General features: G+C 37.4%; 1 protein-coding gene across 1 annotated transcript in view; it reads left to right on the forward strand.

Moving 5' to 3' along the window:
- LOC126188010 (F-box only protein 11) overlaps nucleotides 1–20,881 on the forward strand; it is a 59,376-nt gene extending 38,495 nt beyond the window's left edge. The window contains 5 exon segments of the mRNA XM_049929426.1: nucleotides 395–615; nucleotides 726–944; nucleotides 3,614–3,645; nucleotides 3,647–3,822; nucleotides 15,037–20,881. Of these exon segments, the coding sequence (XP_049785383.1) occupies nucleotides 395–615; nucleotides 726–944; nucleotides 3,614–3,645; nucleotides 3,647–3,822; nucleotides 15,037–15,166 (778 nt within the window). The 3' untranslated portion in view covers nucleotides 15,167–20,881.
- Nucleotides 20,882–24,668: the final 3,787 nt, after the last annotated feature.

Consider the following 24,668-nt stretch of genomic DNA (forward strand, 5'->3'; position numbering starts at 1 on the left):
AGTGTTTCCGCCATTTTTCTTTGCTTTTTAGTTACTGTACATTGTTTATATACTTACTGAATGTGCCATTGGTGAGTAGTGGACTTTTGGTAGGTGATATTTGTGTAACTTGCCCCCTCACACATGCCTGCCTTTGGAGGTGTACACTGCAGTGGAATTCTGAACTCTTTTTGTGTGCTAGGGATTGTGAAGTAGGTGATATTTGCATAACTTGCCCCTCACACATACCTGCCTTTGGAGGTGTACACTGTAGATGAAGAATTTTTTAATTTTATTATATAAATAACAGCTTTCTGTGAGTATAATTAACATGCTTTAGAGGTGAACATTTTTGTAGTATTAGTGCTGGGCATTCCCAGTTCAAACACTAAAAGTATGTACAATAATTTTTCAGGACGGGTAGCAATCCAGTGATACGGGGTAACAAAATTTGGGGAGGACAGAACGGTGGCGTTCTGGTTTATAATGGTGGACTTGGGTTACTCGAACAGAATGAAATCTTTGATAATGCAATGGCTGGAGTGTGGATTAAGACTGATTCCAATCCTACATTAAAACGCAACAAGATATTCGATGGAAGAGATGGTGGCATTTGTATTTTTAATGGAGGAAAAGGTATATTTTGTACTTTGTCTTTTCCCTTTTTTGCTTGCAAGAATTTGCAAATTAAGTGTGCTTAAATTTTACTGTCAGTGGCAGTTTTTAATAAATTTCTCCAATTTTAGGTGTCTTGGAGGAGAATGATATTTTTCGTAATGCACAAGCTGGTGTTCTGATTTCGACACAAAGTCATCCAATTCTGAGGCGGAATCGCATATTTGATGGACTTGCAGCCGGCGTGGAAATTACGAATAATGCAACGGCGACTCTGGAATATAATCAGATATTTAACAATCGCTTTGGTGGACTTTGTCTCGCAAGTGGTGTGCAGCCAATAGCCAGAGGTAGCACTTTACTAACCAATGTCCTCTTACAGTTGGCTGTAATCTATGCAGCCTGTAATCAAATGCCTTGTCTGTTTAGTGCAGCCACCAGTTTCTTTTTAACATGTTGTATCTGAGTGTCTGTAGTGTGTCCAGCCCCGTCACTGATCTTTTGTTCGCAAAGAGTATTGTCCTCAACTTGGGATCTGATGTGATTGAATAGTACAGTTTGATTTTTAAAAGTAGTGTGATGTGATTTTGAATATCACTCTCAAATCATTGACATGTTGTGCACATTTACAGTATAATTAGTGACTCTGAGATCATTGCCAGGTAGTTGAGTAAGAAAAGAGAAAAGGTAGACTCAGAGATTACAACATGGTAGTTGTACTGGAAGTATTATTGCTACACAAACAAAACAAAAATTGTTTAATGGATATTTAGACAACAGTTCAAAGTCAACATTTTGGTAGAAAAGGGCACAAGGGATTTTTGAGAGTGAATAAGAAATGGCCAGTGGTATGTCTGCATTAATTTGCGATGCATCTGTGGACCGTAATATCTACTCCCAAATATAATTCATTCCTGTATCCCCATGCACGTTTTTAAAATGAACTGATGGAAAATTCACCAGCTTAAATGCACTGTACATATGCTCACAGGAAAAATAAATTTCCGAAACCTTCCACAACAGTGTACATGTTGTTTATACTCATGCTTTCAGTGTTTATTAGTTCAATAGTTTTTTTACTCCAAATAAATCCCTCTTTGGTCTTATTGTAACAAGTCGGTGTGTTCATTATGGCACACAGTTCTTCTGTCTTGCTCATTGTCAAAGTTGTGTGTATACTTTCAATATTTTGTGATAGTTGATACCCATATTGTCAGTAGGTACCTCATAGTCACTTACTGCCTTTATTATTGGTGAGTAATTAATAATCTAAAATTTTTATCATGTGTGTCAATGTTGTAGTCAGATGACCTTAATTAGTTATTTTATTCATACTGTGTCAAATAGGATTTGTGTGGATGGAGTAAATATGCAGTGGCACAATCAGTCTGCTGCCTTTTGGTAGGCTATGGTGCGTGGAAATGAACATTTTGATGTTAAAAATCAGAGCTTGAGATCAATGTATAATTTCTAGGCATGCACAATGAAGACTTTTAACTTGGGATAGTTCCATCGTGTTCAGCAGCACAGTAGAATTCTGGATACATGGTGTTTTCAATAGACTCGGATGGAAAGAGAGAGAAGTGGTAGCTCAGTTGATATAGAACGTGGCATGCAGGATGTGTGCACAAATAAAATTGCAAATGTGGATGACAGAAGGAAGATAATTTTGACAATTTAGAAGAACCCATTTTGGATTTTGAAGCATTAATATTACTCCACCTGTGAAGACTTGTCTAAGGTTAACAATACAAGGAAGAGGGCTTTAGATGAAGTTAGAGAGGAAATCAGAGAGCCAGTGTGATGAATTAGAAGCTCCTGTAGAATCAGGTTTAGTGGTGCTGGACTCCTTAAAATCAGTGAAGCAGTTCAATTTATATGTACCCTTGTATTTATCAAAGGATCACATTATTGAACATAAGGAAATAAAGCTTCTGTAATATTTCCTTTGCAAACAGTATTTGCTAGAAGATAATTGTGTACATACTAGCCACTTAAAATTGTCTATTTACCAGCTATTGAAATGCTAGCAACTGGAGTGCTATTGATGGACATAAATGTGACAGTACTGTTAAAACTTAGGTAATTTATATGTATTGCATAATCAGGATAAGGAGAAATGAAAGAGTACATTCACAGCTTCGTAAAAGGAAGGAAATGTCACCAAACACTGTATTAGGATGAGCACAGATTACAGAGAATAAATTTCAGCCGACAATGGACTGTTCAAACTTGTCCAAATTCCAGGATACCCAATAACTTTCTGCAGATCATAAAGTATTAGGCTACTTTGATTTGTGTATTACTTTCACGATTTCCTTTACAGGCCATTTGTACATAGCTTCTTGATAGGTTTGATAAAATTTGCATTTAAAATACTGCAAAGTAATTATTCACAAATTGTCTATTTTTAAAAACGTGTTTGGATAGACAAGAAAGACTGACTGTTGGGAACTGCCAGTCCCCAACAGTATGTGTCTCCTTCTCATCCTGTCTGGTAAGTCTCCCCCAACACAGGATTCGCAGCTGCTTTTGTGTTGCTTTCCCCATTCTCTAAACTTTGCTAGTCATTTTCCTTCATCCTTCTTCCTTTCACTTCAACCCTTCTGCCAGGAAGAGGACCCCAATGGCTCTGAAAGCTTGCACATTTTCTTAACTTCTGTATACTTTTCCCTGCTGCATAGATTTTTTACCTGTCTAATTACAGTAAAGTAATTATTTGGTTTTCTCTTAATTAATGGGATGAAGAAAATAGTCAACTAAAACCAGCCAGCTCCTTTGTGTTTTTGGAATGTGTAATTTTGGTTAGGTTGCGGTGCTGTGTGAACATTTTGTCAAAAAGTGATTAGAAAGCTAGTGAATGCATGTAATATATCCATGCAAACATTGTTGACTTTATTTCTGGGATGATTGTTCCAAATTTGTGATAAAAATACTTTACTTTACAGTCATATCAAAGAATTGCCTTTTTAGCTCTGATTGTTTTTTCATTTCAAAAATTGTGATTTTGTTTCAACAGGTAACAGAATATTTAGCAACCAGGACGCTGTTAGAAAAGGCTGTAGCTAATGGCCAGTGCTTATACAAAATATCAAGTTACACTTCATTTCCTATGCATGATTTCTATCGCTGCCAGACTTGCAACACCACGGATCGCAATGCAATTTGCGTGAACTGTATTAAAACTTGCCATGCAGGTCATGATGTGGAATTCATAAGGCATGACAGGTAAGCAAACATTGTCTACATGTGTAAGCTATTTCCATCATACACAATTTGCTTAGGACCATTGTTAAATATACGTAGGAGGTGATTAAGTGGAATTCTTCCATTATGGTATTTGAAATTTATTGTTAGAATATATATTTCGTTGATCACTTAGTACAATGATGGAATGAGTCACATTGCAAAGATCTATACAGTACGACAAACATTATATAATTGTGTGTTAGTACTAATGTCATCTGATCTATATACATGAACTGACACTGCACTACTCACACTATCAGTGCTCACTTCAGCAGTGTGATGTGTTACTGATTATACTAAAACAATTAAAATAGAAAAATAGTAGCAGCGACACTACACGTAAGCAGATGGATTGGGAACTTCTTTAAATTTATAAAAAAAAAAATTGTGGGAAATTTTGTTAAATAGCATTGTTAATGTAACTGTTGTGTAATAGGTTGCAGCGTCCAGTTGTTTGTTGGCAGCTGTCATTACGTTTTTTCATGTACCATAGGCATTAGAAGTGGGGGGGGGGGGGGGGGGGGAGGAAGGTAGCGGTGTAAAGTCCCATGAACAATGATATTATTAGACAGTTAATTTTATTTTTGAAAGGCTATGTTCCAGATAGAAGTTAAGTTGTAGGAAATTGTTGGATGCTCATTTCTCATGGGATAGATGATTTTAAACATAAATAATATAGTAGTAAAAATAAAGCAACTACTCACCTAATAGTAAAGTTGTCGAGTTTTTTACAGTCACATGGAGAAGATTGGAAATTTTGTTAGCTTTCAGAAGGATCCTTTTTTGAGCTAGCCATTTCGAAGGAATGGTGGCTAGGCTTGTCATGTCAGAACTTGAAAAGTTGCCATGAATGCCCCCGCCCTGCACCCCCTGCCAGTTGTAGTTAGCATCAGTGAAAAGCCATGTGCTGAATTTCAGGTGGCGACATGAACTGGAGATTACAATATAAAATGTGTCATTATTGCACATCTTGAAACTGCCTGGTATACAGCCCTCAGTTGTTGCGCAGTGTGTCACTCTTTGGTCACAGTTTCCATTAGCTTGCAAGGCAAGCACTGGATCATCAGTTGAAAGTGATCATAAAACGAATTAAATATTCGTAGAGAAATACACCTTATAATTTATACATAACATTCCTTCCAAATTGGTAAGGAGTATGTGGAAATAAATACAAGGTTTCCGACTCATCAATATCAGTTTTATTCCTTGTAACTATTGCAAAAATGTGAAATGCTGGTGCAGTGCTCTACATATTTTTTTGTGTACCATGAACATAAAATTAAGGTTGACATTGACAGTTGCAGACACACTTACACATTTTTGGACAAAACAATCTGGAGTTAGGAGGGGATTGGATCTTATATCTGTATATTTTGAGGAGTGCTAAGCATATTAAATAAGGTTATGAAACTAAGTAGAGGAAAACTGGTAGTGTACTACTGAGTGCAATTTCAGAACATTTTCATGTTGCGTAGACTGGAAATTGTTGTGATATTTCGATAATTATTGTCTCTGTTACTGTTCTGTAAAATTCTCTAATAACTAATGCACATTTGTATTACTAGGTGAAAACTGAAGTATATATACTTTTTTGGTCAGGGTGAGCTCAAAACATGGTTGTCAATGATTCAGGATGCTTGTGACCATTCCAAGAATCTAGGAGACAAATTTTGTTCCCACTAAATGGAGAAAATGCATGAAAGTGTGATAATTGCAACATTTTCATTTCCCATTTGTTTCAGGCATTAGTGATTCTAATAAAAGATTGTTTGTGTAAAATGTTGGTCTTTTCACACAGGCTCCAAAATTTCATGCCAATTCTTGAAGAGAAATATTCAGCATAAGTAACAGTGAACAATATAGACTGAACATTGGTTTTCATTATGTATGAATGTACAGGGTGTTTCAAAAATGACGCGTATATTTGAAACGGCAATAAAAACTAAACGAGCAGCGATAGAAATACACCGTTTGTTGCAATATGCTTGGGACAAACAGTACATTTTCAGGCGGACAAACTTTCGAAATTACAGTAGTTACAATTTTCAACAACAGATGGCGCTGCAAGTGATGTGAAAGATATAGAAGACAACGCAGTCTGTGGGTGCGCCATTCTGTACGTCGTCTTTCTGCTGTAAGCGTGTGCTGTTCACAACGTGCAAGTGTGCTGTAGGCAACATGGTTTATTCCTTAGAACAGAGGATTTTTCTGGTGTTGGAATTCCACCGTCTAGAACACAGTGTTGTTGCAACAAGACGAAGTTTTCAACGGAGGTTTAATGTAACCAAAGGACCGAAAAGCGATACAATAAAGGATCTGTTTGAAAAATTTCAACGGACTGGGAACGTGACGGATGAACGTGCTGGAAAGGTAGGGCGACCGCGTACGGCAACCACAGAGGGCAACGCGCAGCTAGTTCAGCAGGTGATCCAACAGCGGCCTCGGGTTTCCGTTCGCCGTGTTGCAGCTGCGGTCCAAATGACGCCAATGTCCACGTATCGTCTCATGCGCCAGAGTTTACACCTCTATCCATACAAAATTCAAACGCGGCAACCCCTCAGCACCGCTACCATTGCTGCACGAGAGACATTCGCTAACGATATAGTGCACAGGATTGATGACAGCGATATGCATGTGGGCAGCATTTGGTTTACTGACGAAGCTTATTTTTACCAGGACGGCTTCGTCAATAAACAGAACTGGCGCATATGGGGAACCGAAAAGCCCCATGTTGCAGTCCCACCGTCCCTGCATCCTCAAAAGGTACTGGTCTGGGCCGCCATTTCTTCCAAAGGAATCATTGGCCTATTTTTCAGATCCGAAATGATTACTGCATCACGCTATCTGGACATTCTTCGTGAATTTGTGGCGGTACAAACTGCCTTAGACGACACTGCGAACACCTCGTGGTTTATGCAAGATGGTGCCCGGCCACATCGCACGGCCGACGTCTTTAATTTCCTGAATGAATATTCCGATGATCGTGTGATTGCTTTGGGCTATCCGAAACATACAGGAGGCGGCGTGGATTGGCCTCCCTATTCGCCAGACATGAACCCCTGTGACTTCTTTCTGTGGGGACACTTGAAAGACCAGGTGTACCGCCAGAATCCAGAAACAATTGAACAGCTGAAGCAGTACATCTCATCTGCATGTGAAGCCATTCCGCCAGCCACGTTGTCAAAGGTTTCGGGTAATTTCATTCAGAGACTACGCCATATTATTGCTACGCATGGTGGATATGTGGAAAATATCGTACTATAGAGTTTCCCAGACCGCAGCGCCATATGTTGTTGAAATTGTAACTACTGTAATTTCGAAAGTTTGTCTGCCTGAAAATGTACTGTTGTCCCAAGCATATTGCAACAAACAGTGTATTTCTATCGCTGCTCGTTTAGTTTTTATTGCCGTTTCAAATATACCGGTCATTTTTGAAAGAACCTGTATGATTGCAGATATGGACTGCCTAGTTGTCTGTATGTTTTTCTCCCTTGAATGAAAGCATCCTATTAGCACATATTTCTTCTTAAAATTTGGACTGATCTGTGTTGTAAACAAAAAGTTAATCAAATCCTGCAATTCTTATGCTTTTTTTGTAATTCAAGCTTTTAGTTTTTCAAACCTGTTATTTTTATTACACGGTTGTATGCGATTTTTTTTTAAGTGGCCAATCCAACAGTGAGGAACTATGAATTCTTCTGCACCTGTGTCATTACCAATATCAAAAGACTATTCATGCAAGATGGTATTGCTTGCACTAAATGAATTTTGTCTGGGCTGAGAAAAAAAATCAAAAGATCTGCATTTCTTGTTGTAATATCTGATCAACCCTTACATTGTTCTGCAGTTCCATTTTTGTTATTATAAAATTTGCATTCAGAATGGGAAAAGTGAAATTTCTATCAGGCGAGTACTTGCACATAGGTATTTATTACCACTTTCTATTTGAAACCAGTACACAGCTTTTCCTTTGTTTCTTTTCTGTTAGTGGATTGGCAGTCTACAACATCAAACCTTATGTCATTCCCAAGTCTGTCTGCACTTTTTAAATGTTAACCCAGAAGTTTAAGTACTATTTCACACATCATAACCCTGCTTTTACACTTTTTTCAAGGGACTTGAAAAAAATGGCTAAACTGCGGGAAAATGTGAAATGTGGGAAATGACTTTGTTTTACTGGTTGTGTATGGAATTTCCATTTTTGTAGTTTTGTATGATATCTGTAGATAATAGGCAAAAAATACTCATCAGGGAATGTTTATTTTTATTAAAGGTTATCTGAATTTAGTGCAATGTTTAGCAGGTGACTTGACATTCACCGACACTTTAGCACAACAAATTGCATTAAAAATAACACAAACCATGCAGCTGCCATGTTTAGTTTATGTGTTTGCAAAGCTAAAGTGATGCAGTTGGCAGTTTTAGTATTAATATTTGATGCCTTACGAAAAGTGCATGTAAAGTGTACACTGCATTAAAGATCTCTCTAAACTGCATCATTTTTAGTGTAACTTTCCTGCAAAAGTGATGTCAGCAGATGTATACAGTAAGAGCCATTTATCTTGCTGTTTTTGGTTTTGTATATAAAGGTGTGTGAAATATAAATTAAGTTAAATATGGCACTACAATACAGATCAATCTGTCACTGCAGCCTTTATTTCACACTCACTGACTTAGTCAGCTCTCAGCTAAACTCACACTTTCAAATCAGCGTAGACATAGGGGTTACGATAGAGATCAGTCTGTATCCACAGCCAAAATAACAGGGAAGGAAACCATACTACACTTAAGCATTTTATGAACACATTTACAAATCATTAAAATGACCTTTAATTTGGCTGGTCTATAAACACGGCATTAACAAATGAGTACAGTCGTTACTACTTTCTGGCAAAAAAAAAATTATGGGTTGTTTTAATTTTGTCTGATGAATTTTTTCAGTGTAGTTTTAGAGTTCATAAACACAATGAAAAAATTTGTCATTGACATCTGTAGCTGAAATATATTTTTCAGTGGTTTCTACTGCTACATTAACAACTGCAAATAAGGAACCTCATTGTCCTCATCACTATCACTGTCACTTTCTGCGTTTTCTTGTGTGTGAAAGTCGATAATGTCAACAGAAACACTTTCCATAGTGACAACATTGATGTCAATGAGTAAGAAATCATGAACCAGATGCTGAAGCTGCAGCTTTTCCTATGATGAAGCAAGCAGTTTTTCACCGTTGTCACTAACACTCACGTCTGGTGCATCAGATCCATTTCCGTTGTCGGCTTCGATGAATCCTGCTTTTCAGAAGCAATTGAAGATGGTGGCCGCCGTAACTTCTGTCCATGCCTTTTCAATATAATGCAAAGTGTATAAAATTGACACAGGCTGGGTCATTCCCAACTTCCATCTAAGTTAATGCCTTCTGCACAATCGTCTTCCTATAGTATATTGAAGGCATAGCTGACACCCAAATCCAAAGGCTGTAATTTGCTTGTGCAGTTTTGTGGCAGAAACTCTAATTGCACATTACGTAGGCTTACATTTCTGGGATGCGCAGGGCAACAATCCACAAAAAGCAGAATTTTTCTGTTGTCAGTACCCATTCTTGAATCAAGACAATGCAGTTGTTGATTGGCGACTCCATGGATTGTTGTGTGCACCAAGACCAAATAGTGGATAGAATTGGAAGGAACATCAGCATTGGCCATATTTCGTTGCTTTGTTGTCAGCAAAATCGATTTTCAGTCACTTAGTGACCATCCTCACTGCTATAATATACAATTAAAATTGGTAGGCACTGGTATCAAGCTATAACCACAAACTCAGTTTATGTGATCACTCTAAGCTTGTGGTTACAACTTGATACCAGTGCCTACCAATTTTAATTGTATATTATAGCAGTGAGGATGGTCACTAAATGACTGAAAATCGATTTTGCTGACAACAAAGCAACAAAATACGGCCAATGCTGATGTTCCTTCCAATGTTGTTGTTTCTCAAATAATTCAGACATCATCCACACTTTTTTGTTGGCGCTGTAGTTCGTTGGTAGTGTCGTGTTTTTATGTTTTTCGGAACCATCTGTGTTTGTGCCTAACATTACTGTCAGGCAAACTTTGTTATGTTTACTGCCATGGTAGTTTTCGCCTTTAAAGTCTGTAAAATAGACCTGTTTCGTCAATATTGAAGGTATCCTTCGGTTTATACTGTTTCAGAAGGTCTTGTAACCTGCCACTCTGCCATTCCGTAACATATTTTATGTCCACACTGTTTTCTTTGCCACATACTGTTTGTACACTACACTGTACCGCTCCTTGAATTTACGTATCCACCCGTTTGATGCTGTGATGTCCTCGATCCCAAGTACATTGGCGACTTTCAGCACCTTTTCGCGCAACATCACACGCACATGCTGCCTGAAACCAGCTCTTCGTAATTTCTTCCAGTTCTGCGCATTTCGAATAGCTAGCATATTTCATTTTTTTTTAATTTGGCCCACTGTTACTTACACTTTCCAAAATGGTATCTATTTTTCATGATAGTGTTCAATGTAGATACCGGTATTCCTAAACTCTGTGCTAATGCAACACGTGTTCCACATTGAGCTTCAATTCTTTCCAGAATTTTGACTTTTTCTTCCATAGAAAGGGTTTTCCTGTCTCTTTTGGCAATATGGTGTTTTCCATCCTAAACTGCAACAGAAAACAACAATGTGAAAGAAACAACTAACAACAGACTTTGATCACTTCACACAAGGCTACGAATACGCTATGCGGTACACACAAACAAAGTAACAAATAAAAACTCTTCGCACGGCAGTTGTAGAGAGTAGCTGTGTCGACTGAAATCAACTCACTTCGGTTGTAGGAACAGGCTTGTTGCGTTGCCAGCCTTCCACAGCAAACAACATTGTACAATGAGTATACGAACCATAAAGGAAACTACCGTATTTAGCAAGTTACAAATAGTGGAAAATGGACATCCTCTGTATGTGATCATTATCATAGGGTGAAGTTAACACCGAAACAATGCGGATACAAAAGGGTACTACTTATTGTAGCACACTGTACTGACAGATGAAGTTGTTATCAACTCGAAGCAAATGAATGTACCTCAGTAGTTGTGCGTTCTTCCGTCTTCTATTGAAACATTTACTCCCATGAGCCACCACATCAAGCTGTGGTTGGCAGTGGCAGGATACAAATCACGTTTTTTTTTTCTGACTTCAGATCTGCTGAGTGGAGCACCCTGGTGTCACGAAAGTTAAACGTATAACATGTGTAAACACTACTTGAAGGGGAATGCTGTGCCTGCATCATTTTATGTCAGTCACACCAGTTTTTTTTTCCACGAACATTTTCATAATATGTAAATTGCAGGAAGATTACTGATATGTTAACGTAAAAACAGGTGTGAATTAACATTGTGAACATAGGAAATTTGAAGGAAGCAATAAAAAAAGTCATAAACGGTGGGAAAACGTTAATTCCGGGAATGTAAAAGCGGGGTTATACTCTACTCTAAATGATCATTTTCTGCTGATGGCAGCAAAAAATTTACAGGGTTCCATATCACCTGTGAGATGAAATTGAATGTACAGAATATTTTTAAAAACTCAAACTAGGGCCAGAAAGATCCAACTACTTCCAGGAATTAAGAGGAGAGGCAGAGAGGGGGAGGGGGGACAAACAGTTCCTCTTATAACATCCCTTTACAGTGGTATTTCTCTACAAAGGCCTCTTCAGTTACAAGACAGTAAGACAGACGCATACTCCAGCTCATGCACAGACTTTCTGTAACAGCAGCTTGTTAGGTCTAGGGGTATCTATGTCTTGGTTGCAATCCCCCAGGCTGTGGCTAAGCCATGTCTCCGCAATATCCTTTCTTTCAGGAGTGCTAGTTCTGCAAGGTTTGCGGGAGAGCTTCTGTAAAGTTTGGAAGGTAGGAGACGAGGTACTGGCAGAAGTAAAGCTGTGAGAACGGGGCGTGAGTCGTGCTTGGGTAGCTCAGTTGGTAGAACACTTGCCCGAGAAAGGCAAAGGTCCCGAGTTTGAGTCTCGGTCCGGCAAACAGTTTTAATCTGCCAGGAAGTTTCATATCAGCACACACTCCGCTGCAGAGTGAAAATCTCATTCTGGAGATAACGTATTACTTTCCCCCACATTCGTCACGTGTAGTGACCACGAGGAGAAAATTCGAAAAATTAGAGCCAGTACAGAGACTTAAAGGCAACCAATCTTCCCACGTGCTGTTCGCTAGTGGAACAGGGTTAGAGGGCTCAGTTAGTGGTGCAAAAATTACCCTCCACCACACACCATTAAGGTGGCTTGCAGAGTATGATGTAGATGTATATGAAATATGTGGAACGTGTGAGAGAATGAGTCCTGTACTTTTATCCTTATCATTGTCACAAAGATTGGTATTAGTGTAATTCAAATCATGACAGAGTAAAGACAGTAAGTTGGGACTTATAAGATAATAGGAGTTTTAAGGGTAGGAAATTTGGGTGGAACCATTTTAAGGGCAGATAGAGAAGTATTGTGAAAATGTTTGTAGAAGTGAAGGTTTATCAAAGAGTAAATGCATGAGGAGGAGGATCTACATTTATACTCCGCAAGCCACCCAACGGTGTGTGGCGGAGAGCACTTTACGTGCCACTGTCATTACCTCCCTTTCCTGTTCCAGTCGCGTATGGTTCGCGGGAAGAACGACTGTCTGAAAGCCTCTGTGCACGCTCTAATCTCTCTAATTTTACATTCGTGATCTCCTCGGGAGGTATAAGTAGGGGGAAGCAATATATTCGATACCTCATCCAGAAACGCACCCTCTCGAAACCTGGCGAGCAAGCTACACCGCGATGCAGAGCGCCTCTCTTGCAGAGTCTGCCAGTTGAGTTTGTTAAACATCTCCGTAACGCTATCACGGTTACCAAATAACCCTGTGACGAAACGCGCCGCTCTTCTTTGGATCTTCTCTATCTCCTCCATCAACCCGATCTGGTACGGATCCCACACTGATGAGCAATACTCAAGTATAGGTAGAACGAGTGTTTTGTAAGCCACCTCCTTTGTTGATGGACTACATTTTCTAAGGACTCTCCCAATGAATCTCAACCTGGTACCCGCCTTACCAACAATTAATTTTATATGATCATTCCACTTCAATCATACAATAAAGGATCCTTCTTTCTATGTATTCGCAATACATTACATTTGTCTATGTTAAGGGTCAGTTGCCACTCCCTGCATCAAGTGCCTATCCGCTGCAGATCTTCCTGCATTTCGCTACAATTTTCTAATGCTGCAACTTCTCTGTATACTACAGCATCATCCGCGAAAAGCCGCATGGAGCTTCCGACACTATCTACTAGGTCATTTATATATATTGTGAAAAGCAATGGTCCCATAACACTCCCCTGTGGCACGCCAGAGTTTACTTTAATGTCTGTAGACGTCTCTCCGTTGATAACAACATGCTGTGTCCTGTTTGCTAAAAACTCTTCAATCCAGCCACACAGCCGGTCTGATATACAATACTTCGGAGTAGAGCTCGTATGTTGGTTATTGGAATGCAATACCAGTATCTTGCATTCCTCCCTCTTCCCACGATAGTTGCTATCTGTGATAAAAGTAACAATATGTATGTTTCGCTACAGGGGACTGGAAGTAGCATTAAAAACCATTGTGTTCTTTCTGCTTGAGCTAGTTTTACATAGTGACTATCTTCTGTAAATCTACTAGCAGATTGGGGGTGGGGGGTGAGCGTTGCATGCCAGCCTGTAAATCAGCTGCCAACCACACCACAAGTGAATTGGTTACATCAGTGATAAGTCAGTTGTGCAGAGTATAAAATAACTAAAATCCTCAATATGCTGAAATGCATATGCACAGAATGGTGGCATTGTCTTTAATGTTTTAATCAAAGCTCGCCTTACTGAAGTTCAGACTTTCTGCATCATTATTATTATTATTATTATTATTATTATTCCCCCCCCCCCCCTCCCCTCCCAAAGGTTGCAAGAGGATTTAATGCTACTTTTTAATAGTGTGTTCTCTCACAAGAGGCCAAATATTTGAAAATAAAAAATTATTTGTATTTTACATACAGTACATTGTGAATAACTAAAAAACTGAATACTTAATTATTTCCTAATCAAAATTGTTTCGACATTCTAAAAGTCCACTCCTTTGAAGAAAAAAAATAAGTTTACATGTTGTTTGGCATTTAGAATGAAAACCAGACATGAAGGATAAAATATAAATGAATTATGTACTGCCTTATAAATATTGTTTGTTATGTTTGTGTAAATCTTCTCAAGCAAAAAAAATGTGGTTTTAAAATTTTGGATGACTTTTTCCCATTCATTCAGTTCTTAAAAATGTGGAGAACTTACCATACGATCTTTTCAAAACATCTTCTATGCATTTGACTTAGGTTATTAATAACTCCTTAATATATTACTGTATCCTAATTCTAATTTTTGTCAATTCTCATCCATAATTCCACAAAAAAAGGCACTCACAGTTTTGGCACCAGTACATAAATAACAACTTATGACAAGCTAGTCTTATTACAGGAGTAATATAGCAGGAGCACAGCAGTAATACTTGAGTAATACACCAGAAGCAATCACTCACAGCCATGTTTTCGGATGTGGTTAATGTTGTCTCGTGTCACACAACTTGTTGTGTCTTAGTTATGTTGTGTGTTAAATGAGCCTGCTAATACAGAAGCTATTAACATCGCAAATGCTATTGTGTATAATGTTTTTTGTGCTGGGAATAAAAGAAGTCCATTAACATAACTGAAGTTGTAAAACATGATTGATATTCCAGAGGTAATATCTGGAAGGGCATGTTCATAAGAGCACAGCTATTGTCAACTTGGTAGTGACATGTCCCTTAACCAAAGGTACGATTTAAGAATGTGCTTTATCTCACTTTTGTAAGCAGATAACTTCTTAGCATTTTCTTTCATATTAAACTGGATTTTGTAGAAAAAACTAAGCACCTGAGTGTAATTTACTCTCTGTAATGCCTATATATCCACAGTTGTAGGATTTTCATTGTTTATTATGCAGACTTTATTGTGTAATAATGTATTCTTTGTTTGTCTACTTGTCTCCTTTGTGTAAAAGGAAAATCTTAAAAGTTATATATTTTTTGTTATATTTTAATTTGTCATTCATTGTGATTTCAGGTTTTTCTGTGACTGTGGTGCAGGAACATTAACTAATCAGTGTCAGTTGCAAGGGGAACCAACGCAAGATACCGACACATTGTATGATTCTGCAGCGCCAATGGAGTCCCACACACTTATGGTTAACTGAAATACTTAATTTGTCTGTGGTGTATGTAATACAGGCCACTGGCTCCTCATTACTGGTTTAATGATCAGAGATGGTTACTTTACACTTCGGTGCAGCACCTGAGATAATAAAGACAAAACTTTCATAAAATGAGTTATGTCATCTCAAGTGTGCCACTGTGCTCGGTAAGATGTCTGTTGTTTTGCAAAGGCCTATGTATATAACGTGCCAGATCCCAGTGATGTGACAAGACAAATTTAAAATTTGTGTAAGAATCTCATTTTATACTTAACGTTATGTTATCTATGTGCATGTGCAGCTACAAACTGGGTGCGTTTGTTTATTCTTTTGTCCAAGAGGATTTGTTGAAGATGTGTTCTATTTGTTGTATGAATGTGTTGTTTGAATGTGTACTTGTATGTATGTATGATGTTTGGAATGAAATGTGTGGAAGTGTGTAAATATATACATATGTGTGTTGAGATAATTGATATGTAACTTTTGTTAGGGACTTTGTAAGATTTGTGCTTGATAGTATTGAATGGAATCAAATAAAACAACAGTAACTACATATTTTTGAATACTATTATGGCCTTTTTTTTATAATGTTTTCTTTTTTCACTTGATTAATGTCACATTTCTGTTCACTTTATTTCACTGTTATGATAGTTGGACATAAAATAATTCCTATAATTCAATTCTCTCTACCATATTTACATAGTCCAGTGACTCGGATAGCACATTGAGGATATGTACAGCATCAATTTTTAAATGTCTTAGTGCTGAAACCCATTAAGAATTCGTTATTGATGTAGCATACTGATGCAGGAGGCTTTAGATCCTTTAGGGATATAGACTAATAAACTTTTTTTAATATCTGCCAATGTGACTTTGCTTACTTGATGTGCTATAAGACTTGTAAATAGACTGTGTATGTGTTATTGTGCTTTTTGAATGAAACATGTTCTGTGTAACTTGTAATAGTTCTTTTTTGGTGTGTTTTTTGATGTTCCATCTATTGATTTTTTTTTCTTTTTTTTTTTTTTTAATCTGTGAGAGTAATATTCGAACTGGTAGTGGACTACATATGTTCTGTCAAGGTGTATAGCTATGCACACGAAAGTGCTAGACTCGTATGAACTACTATTTGTGCAAAAGGAGGATAAAAGTTGTAAGTTAGAAACCAGTCATAACGTGCAAATTTATTCTTTCCACGAGTCCACTTTATAACTGCAGAAGTTTTTAATTTATCTGTTTCTAGTGCCATAAAGTGTTGTACGTATAGAATGGTGTATGGTGGTGAAGGCCTGCAGATTGTGTGTACAGTTCTTGGGCACAGGTCATTTCATTGGATTCTCTCATCAGAAAAGAATGACACAAACTTTTGGATTAAAAATTTCGTAATCTAAAGGTTTGGATGCTATATTACAATTTAACTGTGTATTTTCCTTATTCTTGATTTTGATATTTATAGTAAGGCTTATTTTTGAATTTTTTTTAAGACCAGTCACTGCCTAAGTCCCATAAATTTCTCGAAGAAAAGCATTTGCATATTCAGAGTATTATTGTTCCTCAGTTCTGTAATGCTGCACATTTGATACACTATGAAAGTTTTTCTTGTATATGTCACTTCAGCAGTTACAGACTCCAGCATGGTCAACGAAGATTGTATTTGATCTGTTATGTGTTATTTTGCATGATAAATTTATCAGTTTAGTTCTTGTATTTGTGTGGCAACACTGTGAAATACATATGTTCTGAAGTCTGCACTTACAAACGTATATGGACAGTGACTGACCCATAAAATTAAATAATAATAATAATAATAATAATAATAACTGACTGTATAAGTATTCTAGATCTAATCTGAACTGACGCTTGCTGTAATGGAAATAATCACATTATTAGTTGGCAAGGAATACAAATTCCTCCCCCCCCCCCCCCCCTCTCTCTCTCTCTCTCTCTCTCTCTCTCTCTCTCTCTCTCTCTCTCTTTGTTTAAGATCTTAGTTTGAAGAGACTAGTTCACCCACATCCACTTTCACATAACTGTTTCCATAGTATGCATATTTCCAGTGGTTGCCTATTTATCATTTGTTAGACATTATTAAAGTTGAAACACGTGAGTAGTATAATGATATTGCCTCATAACCTGATCATTTATTTCATAAGAAAACATTCCTTTCACTTAAGAATATTGCTTGACAAAAGCCAGTGGAAATTCGTCGAGAGATTTGGTAAACAGATAATTTGAAGATTGCTGCAATTACCATACAATATATCTGTTAATAATGTAGGGCTATACAGTGGTTATAGTTAACCTCCTTTGCTGTTATTGGTCTATATTTTATTTCAGAGTCTTAAAAATGCTTTTCCACTTGCTGCTGTCTGACAGTTCACTTACCATTGTTATGATTTTCATGCTGCACTCCAAGCACATACTTGCAGACACAGGGGGAGATACTCAAGATGATTAAAACTTGGGAGTTCAGGTGCAGTTTTCATGTAATTACTTCTGTTGCCATGCATGTTACCTTTTTACAGAAGAATTGTAACATTCCTTCTCATTCCCCCTCCTCTTCTTGCATTCCTTATTTTTCAAATAAACAGATGTACAATTCTTTCCAGTGACACTTGCACATGCTCAGTACAACTTATTAAGTAGTACTCCTTTTGTCTTCAAAATTACATGGTCTATAACCATGGCACCAAATAATTGATAGTTCTCTATGCACTACAGGTGTGTACTTTGTAATTAACACCACGATTGTTCACAGCAAGACTAGGAATGTGATAGTTTTATTGCTTAGACTAATGTGGATATAAGCAGCTTTCATGCTCACATTTGTGTCCACAGCATGAAAATTATATCAAAGTATTAGTACCAGGCTTTCATCTATGTTAATTTACTGCCCGTTTTCTGGCTTCACTCAACTTTTTGAAATCGTGATATATTGTCAATTTACTACTTCTACTTCTTCAAGCACAATAATTACGAAATGTTACCATAGTGAAGTTTGTTTATTTTAACTGCTGTTAGTAAGCTTGTAGAAATTACAGAACAAAGCAAAAGCTTGATTTTAGTTTATTGTAAAAAGAAAAAAAAGTTGTAATTCAAAAGTAATTACCAGTTTCTAAATATTATCTGACATAACTACAGAATTTGAAAGCTGTGTTTGGGAATGCCATTTATTTCATTCCATAGCCTTCTTCCAGTTGATATCCACTCATAACTGATCCACATCTGTGAATTTTTTCAGTTCACTTTTTATAAAGATGTACAGAAATCGGTGTTTGTTTATGGTGCTATGTGTGTGTGTAGCTGCTGTAAAAACAATTTTATTGAGACTAATATTTGCTGTTAAACTGACTCAACCTGTGTGTGTGTGTGTGTGTGTGTGTGTGTGTGTGTGTGTGTGATTCCACTATGTTGCGTGTTTTGAAAGTCACTCGCAAAGCATATAGGTTTTTCATAATTGGGCTGTGAATAAGACTTCGTATTAGGTTATTGCTGTTTTTCTGTATAATATCTTTATGCACTCAGTGTGACGCAATTATCAGTTGCAGAAATGTATAGAGAGGGTTTTCATTCAAATATTCTCATTAAAATGTCATTCTGTAATGGCTGCCCATTAGTTTTGTTGCTAGAATTTGTGGATTTTCATGGTACTGAGCAGTGAAGTGGAACAGGGATGTTGCCAAGAATGTTTGTACAACAGTATTTTGACAGAACTCAAAACTGCTTTCCAGTTCCTGTCCATTTAAAATTATTTTATCGTCTTCTAAATAATTTGTTACTGTGATACATTTGGAATTTCTCCTTTCCTACTGTTTAGAAATTTTCTAAACATATTGCTAAGATTTTGATGGTGAAAGAGTTGGGCCCATACAGTCTTTCCAGTACACAACTTAAAAATCACCGGTTTGAATTTCAGATTCTGCAAATTTTTAATGACCAAGTATTTGCCTTAATATTCTTACGTCTTGATTACAAAGTAAATAATAACAGTGTACATTGAACATGTTAGTGTTTACAATTATTAATAAAATAAACAGTGTAAATATTTTGAATGGAGCCACCAGTGAACATTGGTTTTTTAAACCAGGTCACTAAGTTTCTCAGTGGTTGGTATGAAATCGATTGCACGCTAATATCCTAACATGTTGAGAAATTTTGTGGAAGTTGTTCATAATGATACATTGCTCAGTGTGATGTCGTATACTGTACTACATTTATAGCTCTGCATTCCATTGTGGTTTAATCTCTGCAGAAATGAATTTGAGTGTTTACTGCAGCATTTATGCAAACATAAATATATTGTAATGCAAGTAGTGAGTGTAAATGAACATCATATGAGCTCCAAAGAGCAACATTCAATGACAGTTAGGATTTTCAAGTTATTACGGATAGTGGCCTCATCTTTGGTGAGGTAGGCAAATACCATGACAGTAGCTCTGTAAACGGATTAGTGGGATAGAACAAATGAAGAGGGATACAGATGAGATGTGACAGCTTTACAGAGCATCATAGGTGCCTTCTCTTATCAGAGAGTTTTGAATCCAGTGGCACAAATTATAAAAGGTGTGACATGCTTTCCACAACTTGTATAATTATTAAGTTCTCTTCCATGCAAAAGTGCAACTGCAATACAATGACAATGTGAAGTTATTTGCCACTGAAGCATGCCATATTATGGAATTAACCAAAGTCGCCATTCAGTTTGCATGTCAAGACACAGCAGGAAATGTAGGCCATGTGAAAGAAGAGAGATCACTGTCATAATTCAGTACAAATGCTGTTAACCATTGTTGTGCACTTTTTAGCACTTGTCACCATGCAGTCACTGTTTGCAAACCCATTAGTCATAACTAAAACATGTAAAACTCTGAAGTATGTTAAGATATTCTGAAAACACTTTTGAGAGATTCCAATTGAAATGATCTTATGCAGTACACAAGTTGTACAAACTTTTACGAACTGCAGTGCCACTCATTTCTTGTTAATCAGAAACTGTGCTCGTCTCAAATACATGCAAATTGTCTTTAAAGAACCTGAAAATACAGTGTTAAAGCTGGAAATACAATGTTAAGGACTGAAAAAAGGTGTAATATCGTGAGAGCAGAACAGTTTAATAGCTTTCACTCCTGTTTTATCTGATGGAACTAGCAGGACTTTTCAGTTATGTATATAATACACTAGTACAAATTAGTTCCATTGGATAATAACTTATTGGCCTGTGAGTTTTATAATCTGAATTGCAGCTGTAATGTAATAAAAACAGAATAAGTAAGAATAAGGAAAGCTCCAGAGATGGGAATCGGATGTTTTCACTGTCAGTACTGGCAGCCATGCATGGTGTCTGACACAAAAATATATATATATATATATACCCTTTTCAGATATTTTTACTATTAAATAGAATTTTTGAAACTTTTGTTGGTGCAGACACTTGATTACTGTTTTACAGAAATTATTTGTACAGTGTGCATAATCAAGAAGTTGATGAAACTTTCATGTAAACCATATGAATGATATGTCTTAGAAATGATTGGCCACTGTATGTTATTTCATTAAAATATATTACTCAGTGTCCATGTGGTTTCTTGAACACAGCATGAATCCCAAAGCTGATATGTTAAGGTCATAATATGCTTTCCAGGTATGATGTATATAGTGCTCTTCCGCCTCATACAGCTGCATGATATGTAGTATATCTTGTAAAAAAAAAAAACGAAATTTGGACATAAATGTAACAATAAAAGTATTGGGAAAACACTGTTTACCATTTGAAGCAAGGTATATTGTTTTGTCGTATTTGATGTATTTTGTCAGTTCTATGTGGATTCCCAATTTTACGAACAGAGAAGTAACTGCATCATCAGATATTTTTAGCATATTTAACAAAATGAAATATGGCATTAATTCTTCCTTTCCTGGATGCTATTTCTGTATTTTTGTGACAAAACAATTGAATAATGTAGAGGACAATTGTGGAAAATATTGAAACAAAAGAGAGGATTTATAAATAGTGAAAAGGATCAAAATGATGTGTAATGTTTTGCCTACTCACCTGAACTTAGTAAGTGGGAAAAAATATTGCTCAACACACACATCACAACATGCAAAAAGTGTTTCGATGAATGCTAAGCACCAACAGACATAAGTAATGTCTTCTGCTGAGAAGATAGTGCACAACAGTCGGGTGTGCACTGTGACATACTTTCTGGTGGTAATATGCATTATTTTAAAAACATGATCCTTAAGGAAATTGTATCAATGTTATGTTAATCACATGGGTTGAAACTTCTTTAATAATAGCTGTCAAATTTTGCATTTTTGTGGCCATGGCATTGGTAGCTGCTGTATAAATAATTTATTAATGTTGTGCTTTTATATAAAATAGTTGAAATGCATTTTGTCATCTCACCACACTCATTTTGTCATACAAGGAAATTATGTAACCTCAAATGCTTAGAATTGAATGAAAAACTATAAATTGCTCACCCCAGAAACAGCAGTAGGAGCCATTCACATGCCAAACATGTCATACATAGAGGCTTTTGAATGATCTATTCAAGGTCTTAAAGACCCACTTTGATGCTGCAAAGAAACAAAATATCAATATTATAGGACAAAAAAAAAAAACAATTTCAATGTTGTGACTTACTGATATATTTCCCTGTACTTAAAAGTAACTATCCGAAAACAAAAAATAATTGTCTTTCTAAGACTACTATGTGAAATACCAGAAGTAAAGTTATGTTATCTTCATTTCATCATTAGACTTCATTCTGTGTTATACAATCAGCTTTTCTGTATGAAAATAATAGTGTGTGTTACATTATGCTTGACAACTTGCATTTCACAGTGTGTTTCATTCTGGTCTAGGAGTAATATCTTCGATTAGTTATCAAAACATTATGGTTTCGATCCCAGCCACTGCTTAAGTATTGAATATATGTTAACAGGGGTCACTTTCAGTCTGACAGTGTCATTGTTAAAGAGAGCGGAGGTGCATAAAGAGTTTAAAGCCACTCCTATGCCCTTGGGGTGGGAAACTGCCCCTAAAAGGAAGAAGGATCAGCAATGATCTATGGTAGGAGGATGCAGAAGGCAGTGGAAACCACCTAATTGAAAACTATGTTTATTCACAGGACATTTGGCCTGAAAATGTCATGTAAAAGTCATGATGATTTCTCCATGGGTAAAAGATGGGGATAAGTCCACTTTTCAGATCTACAGGGATTGCCAACAGGGAGGTAACCATGAGAAAAAGAGTACCCAATGAAAGGGTAACATTTTATAAATCAGATTGTGGAACATAGAAGACTGAATGTGATATGGGAGGGGAGTTAGAAAACATGAGAAGGGAAATGCAGAAGCTAAATTATAGACACATACACACAGCATGTTCAAAAAAAGTGTCGAATACTTTGAGAGGTGGTAGTACTCATGGAAACAAGAAAAAAGAAGTGTAATAAACACAGGTCTGGAAATGCATACTTTCTGCACATTTACAGGAAGTGTCCCATTTGTGACAGTGCACCTTCTGCCCTCTGGCATAAGAAATTATATACCCTTTGAAGTACACCCGATTGTTGTATCTGCTGGCACACATTGAAGATGCAACCCTTTAGTGCCTGCTCATCATTGATTGTTGTGGTGTAGATCAATGCCTTCAAGTGTCACCATAACCAAAATTGTAGGGGATTGAGGTCTGTAGATTTAGCAGACCACAGTGTGCCCCCCCCCCCCCCCCCCCCCTCCCCAAGTGCGCTGATGCGCCATCATGCAGGAACCACATTTGTTTTTGTTGCTGCAGTGGCACAGCCTCCAGCAAGGTAGATATTTACATTAGTGAGACAGTCCAGAGATGCTCCACAGTTAACTTTTGTGGTAGCATGTATGACTATATTTGTCGCCGAGTATGCCTTCCCGTACATTGATTGAGAGTCAGTGTTGATGCCCTCTTTCCTGAATTGCCTGGAGTTACATCTGCCCATACATGCTGGTTATGGAATTCACACCATCATCTTTTGTGAACCCTGCCTCATTGGTAAATAAAATCTTGGATGTGAGCAGTGGATCTGCAGCACACTTCTGCAACAGTCATTGACAGAACTGCTGTCTGCCATGATTCTGTGGCCTTAGGACTGAACACCTGTAGAAGATATGGGCACAGCAATTGTTCATGAAATACCTCCCAGATACGAGAGTGAGACAGGACTTCTGCTTCTGCTAATCATTGCAAACTGGACCCAGGGGTTTCTTCCACCGAACGTAGAACATGCTTCTCCAAGTCAGGCGTGCAGACTGCGTGGGGCCTTCCACTGTTAGTCTTCTAAGATGCAGGGGTGCTTGTGTCTGTCAGATGCTGGAAAAGTCTGCTGAGCAGCTTATCAGAGGGCACTCTGCCCTGTGGATATTTTTCAGTGTAGAGGGTACGGACTTGCAGACTACTTCCATGTGATAAATCGCAGCAGAATATCAAATCCATCATTTCACTCGTTGAGTCGTTGGCTTCCATTGCTAATTAGCAGTGGAAGAGAGAAAATGTAAATGTACTACACCATTTGTGCGTACAGATAGTGCAATAACAGTAAATACATAAGTGAAGAAGAAGGTAAAACACCTTGATATGTACCCAGGGTTGACAGTACAATAAGGCACACAAACACTATGAAAACTAACATAGCCTACAATACAAGTTGAACCACATGTCTGACTGCAGACCACCTGATGGTAGGGAGAGTACTGTGAGTAAGGCATCGTAATAACCCTGCTAAAACGTTTACATGGAGTGGGAATGCTACGACTCTGATAGTATCCACAACCAAGCATTGCACAGCCCTTCCTGTAAACATGTGTTCATCTTGCACACACAGTTTCAACTATTATGCTCATCAGGTTTCAACTATTATGCTCATCAGAAAGGACAGTTCATCAAAGCTGCTGACTGTAATATAGGTATGACATCAGAAGTTGAAGAGAGAGGGAAGTGTATTAGGGTATTAAATGGGTAATTCAGTATGTAAAGGGAGATGATCGTGGGAGGATTGGACATTGTGATAGAGGAAAGAATTGAAAGAAAGACTTGGTGAAAAGCATGGGCTCAATAACATGAATAAGAGGAGAGAGAGGCTAATTAAGTTGTATAATAAGTTTCAGATGGAAATAATGAATACCTTGTTCAATAATCTCAGAAGCAGGGAGGTATACTTGGAAAAGGCCTGGAGGCATGGAAAGATGCCAGCTAGATTACATCTTGGTAAGAGACAGAATGTTAAAAAAGATGTTGGATTATAAGGTGTACCCAGGAGCAGATATTAACTAAGATGACAATGAAGTAATGGTGAAGAGTAGGCTGAATTTTATGAGAATTTTCTGGAAGACTCAACCTGGAAAGAAGTGATATACTGAGGAATGATGATGTACATTTGAAGTCCTCTGAGACTGCAAGTACTGTGATAATGGATACCACAATAAGCACTTCGGTTGAGAGGAATGGCCACGTCTAAAAAGG

Source organism: Schistocerca cancellata, chromosome 5, assembly GCF_023864275.1.
Source record: "Schistocerca cancellata isolate TAMUIC-IGC-003103 chromosome 5, iqSchCanc2.1, whole genome shotgun sequence".
NCBI classification, from domain to species: domain Eukaryota; kingdom Metazoa; phylum Arthropoda; class Insecta; order Orthoptera; family Acrididae; genus Schistocerca; species Schistocerca cancellata.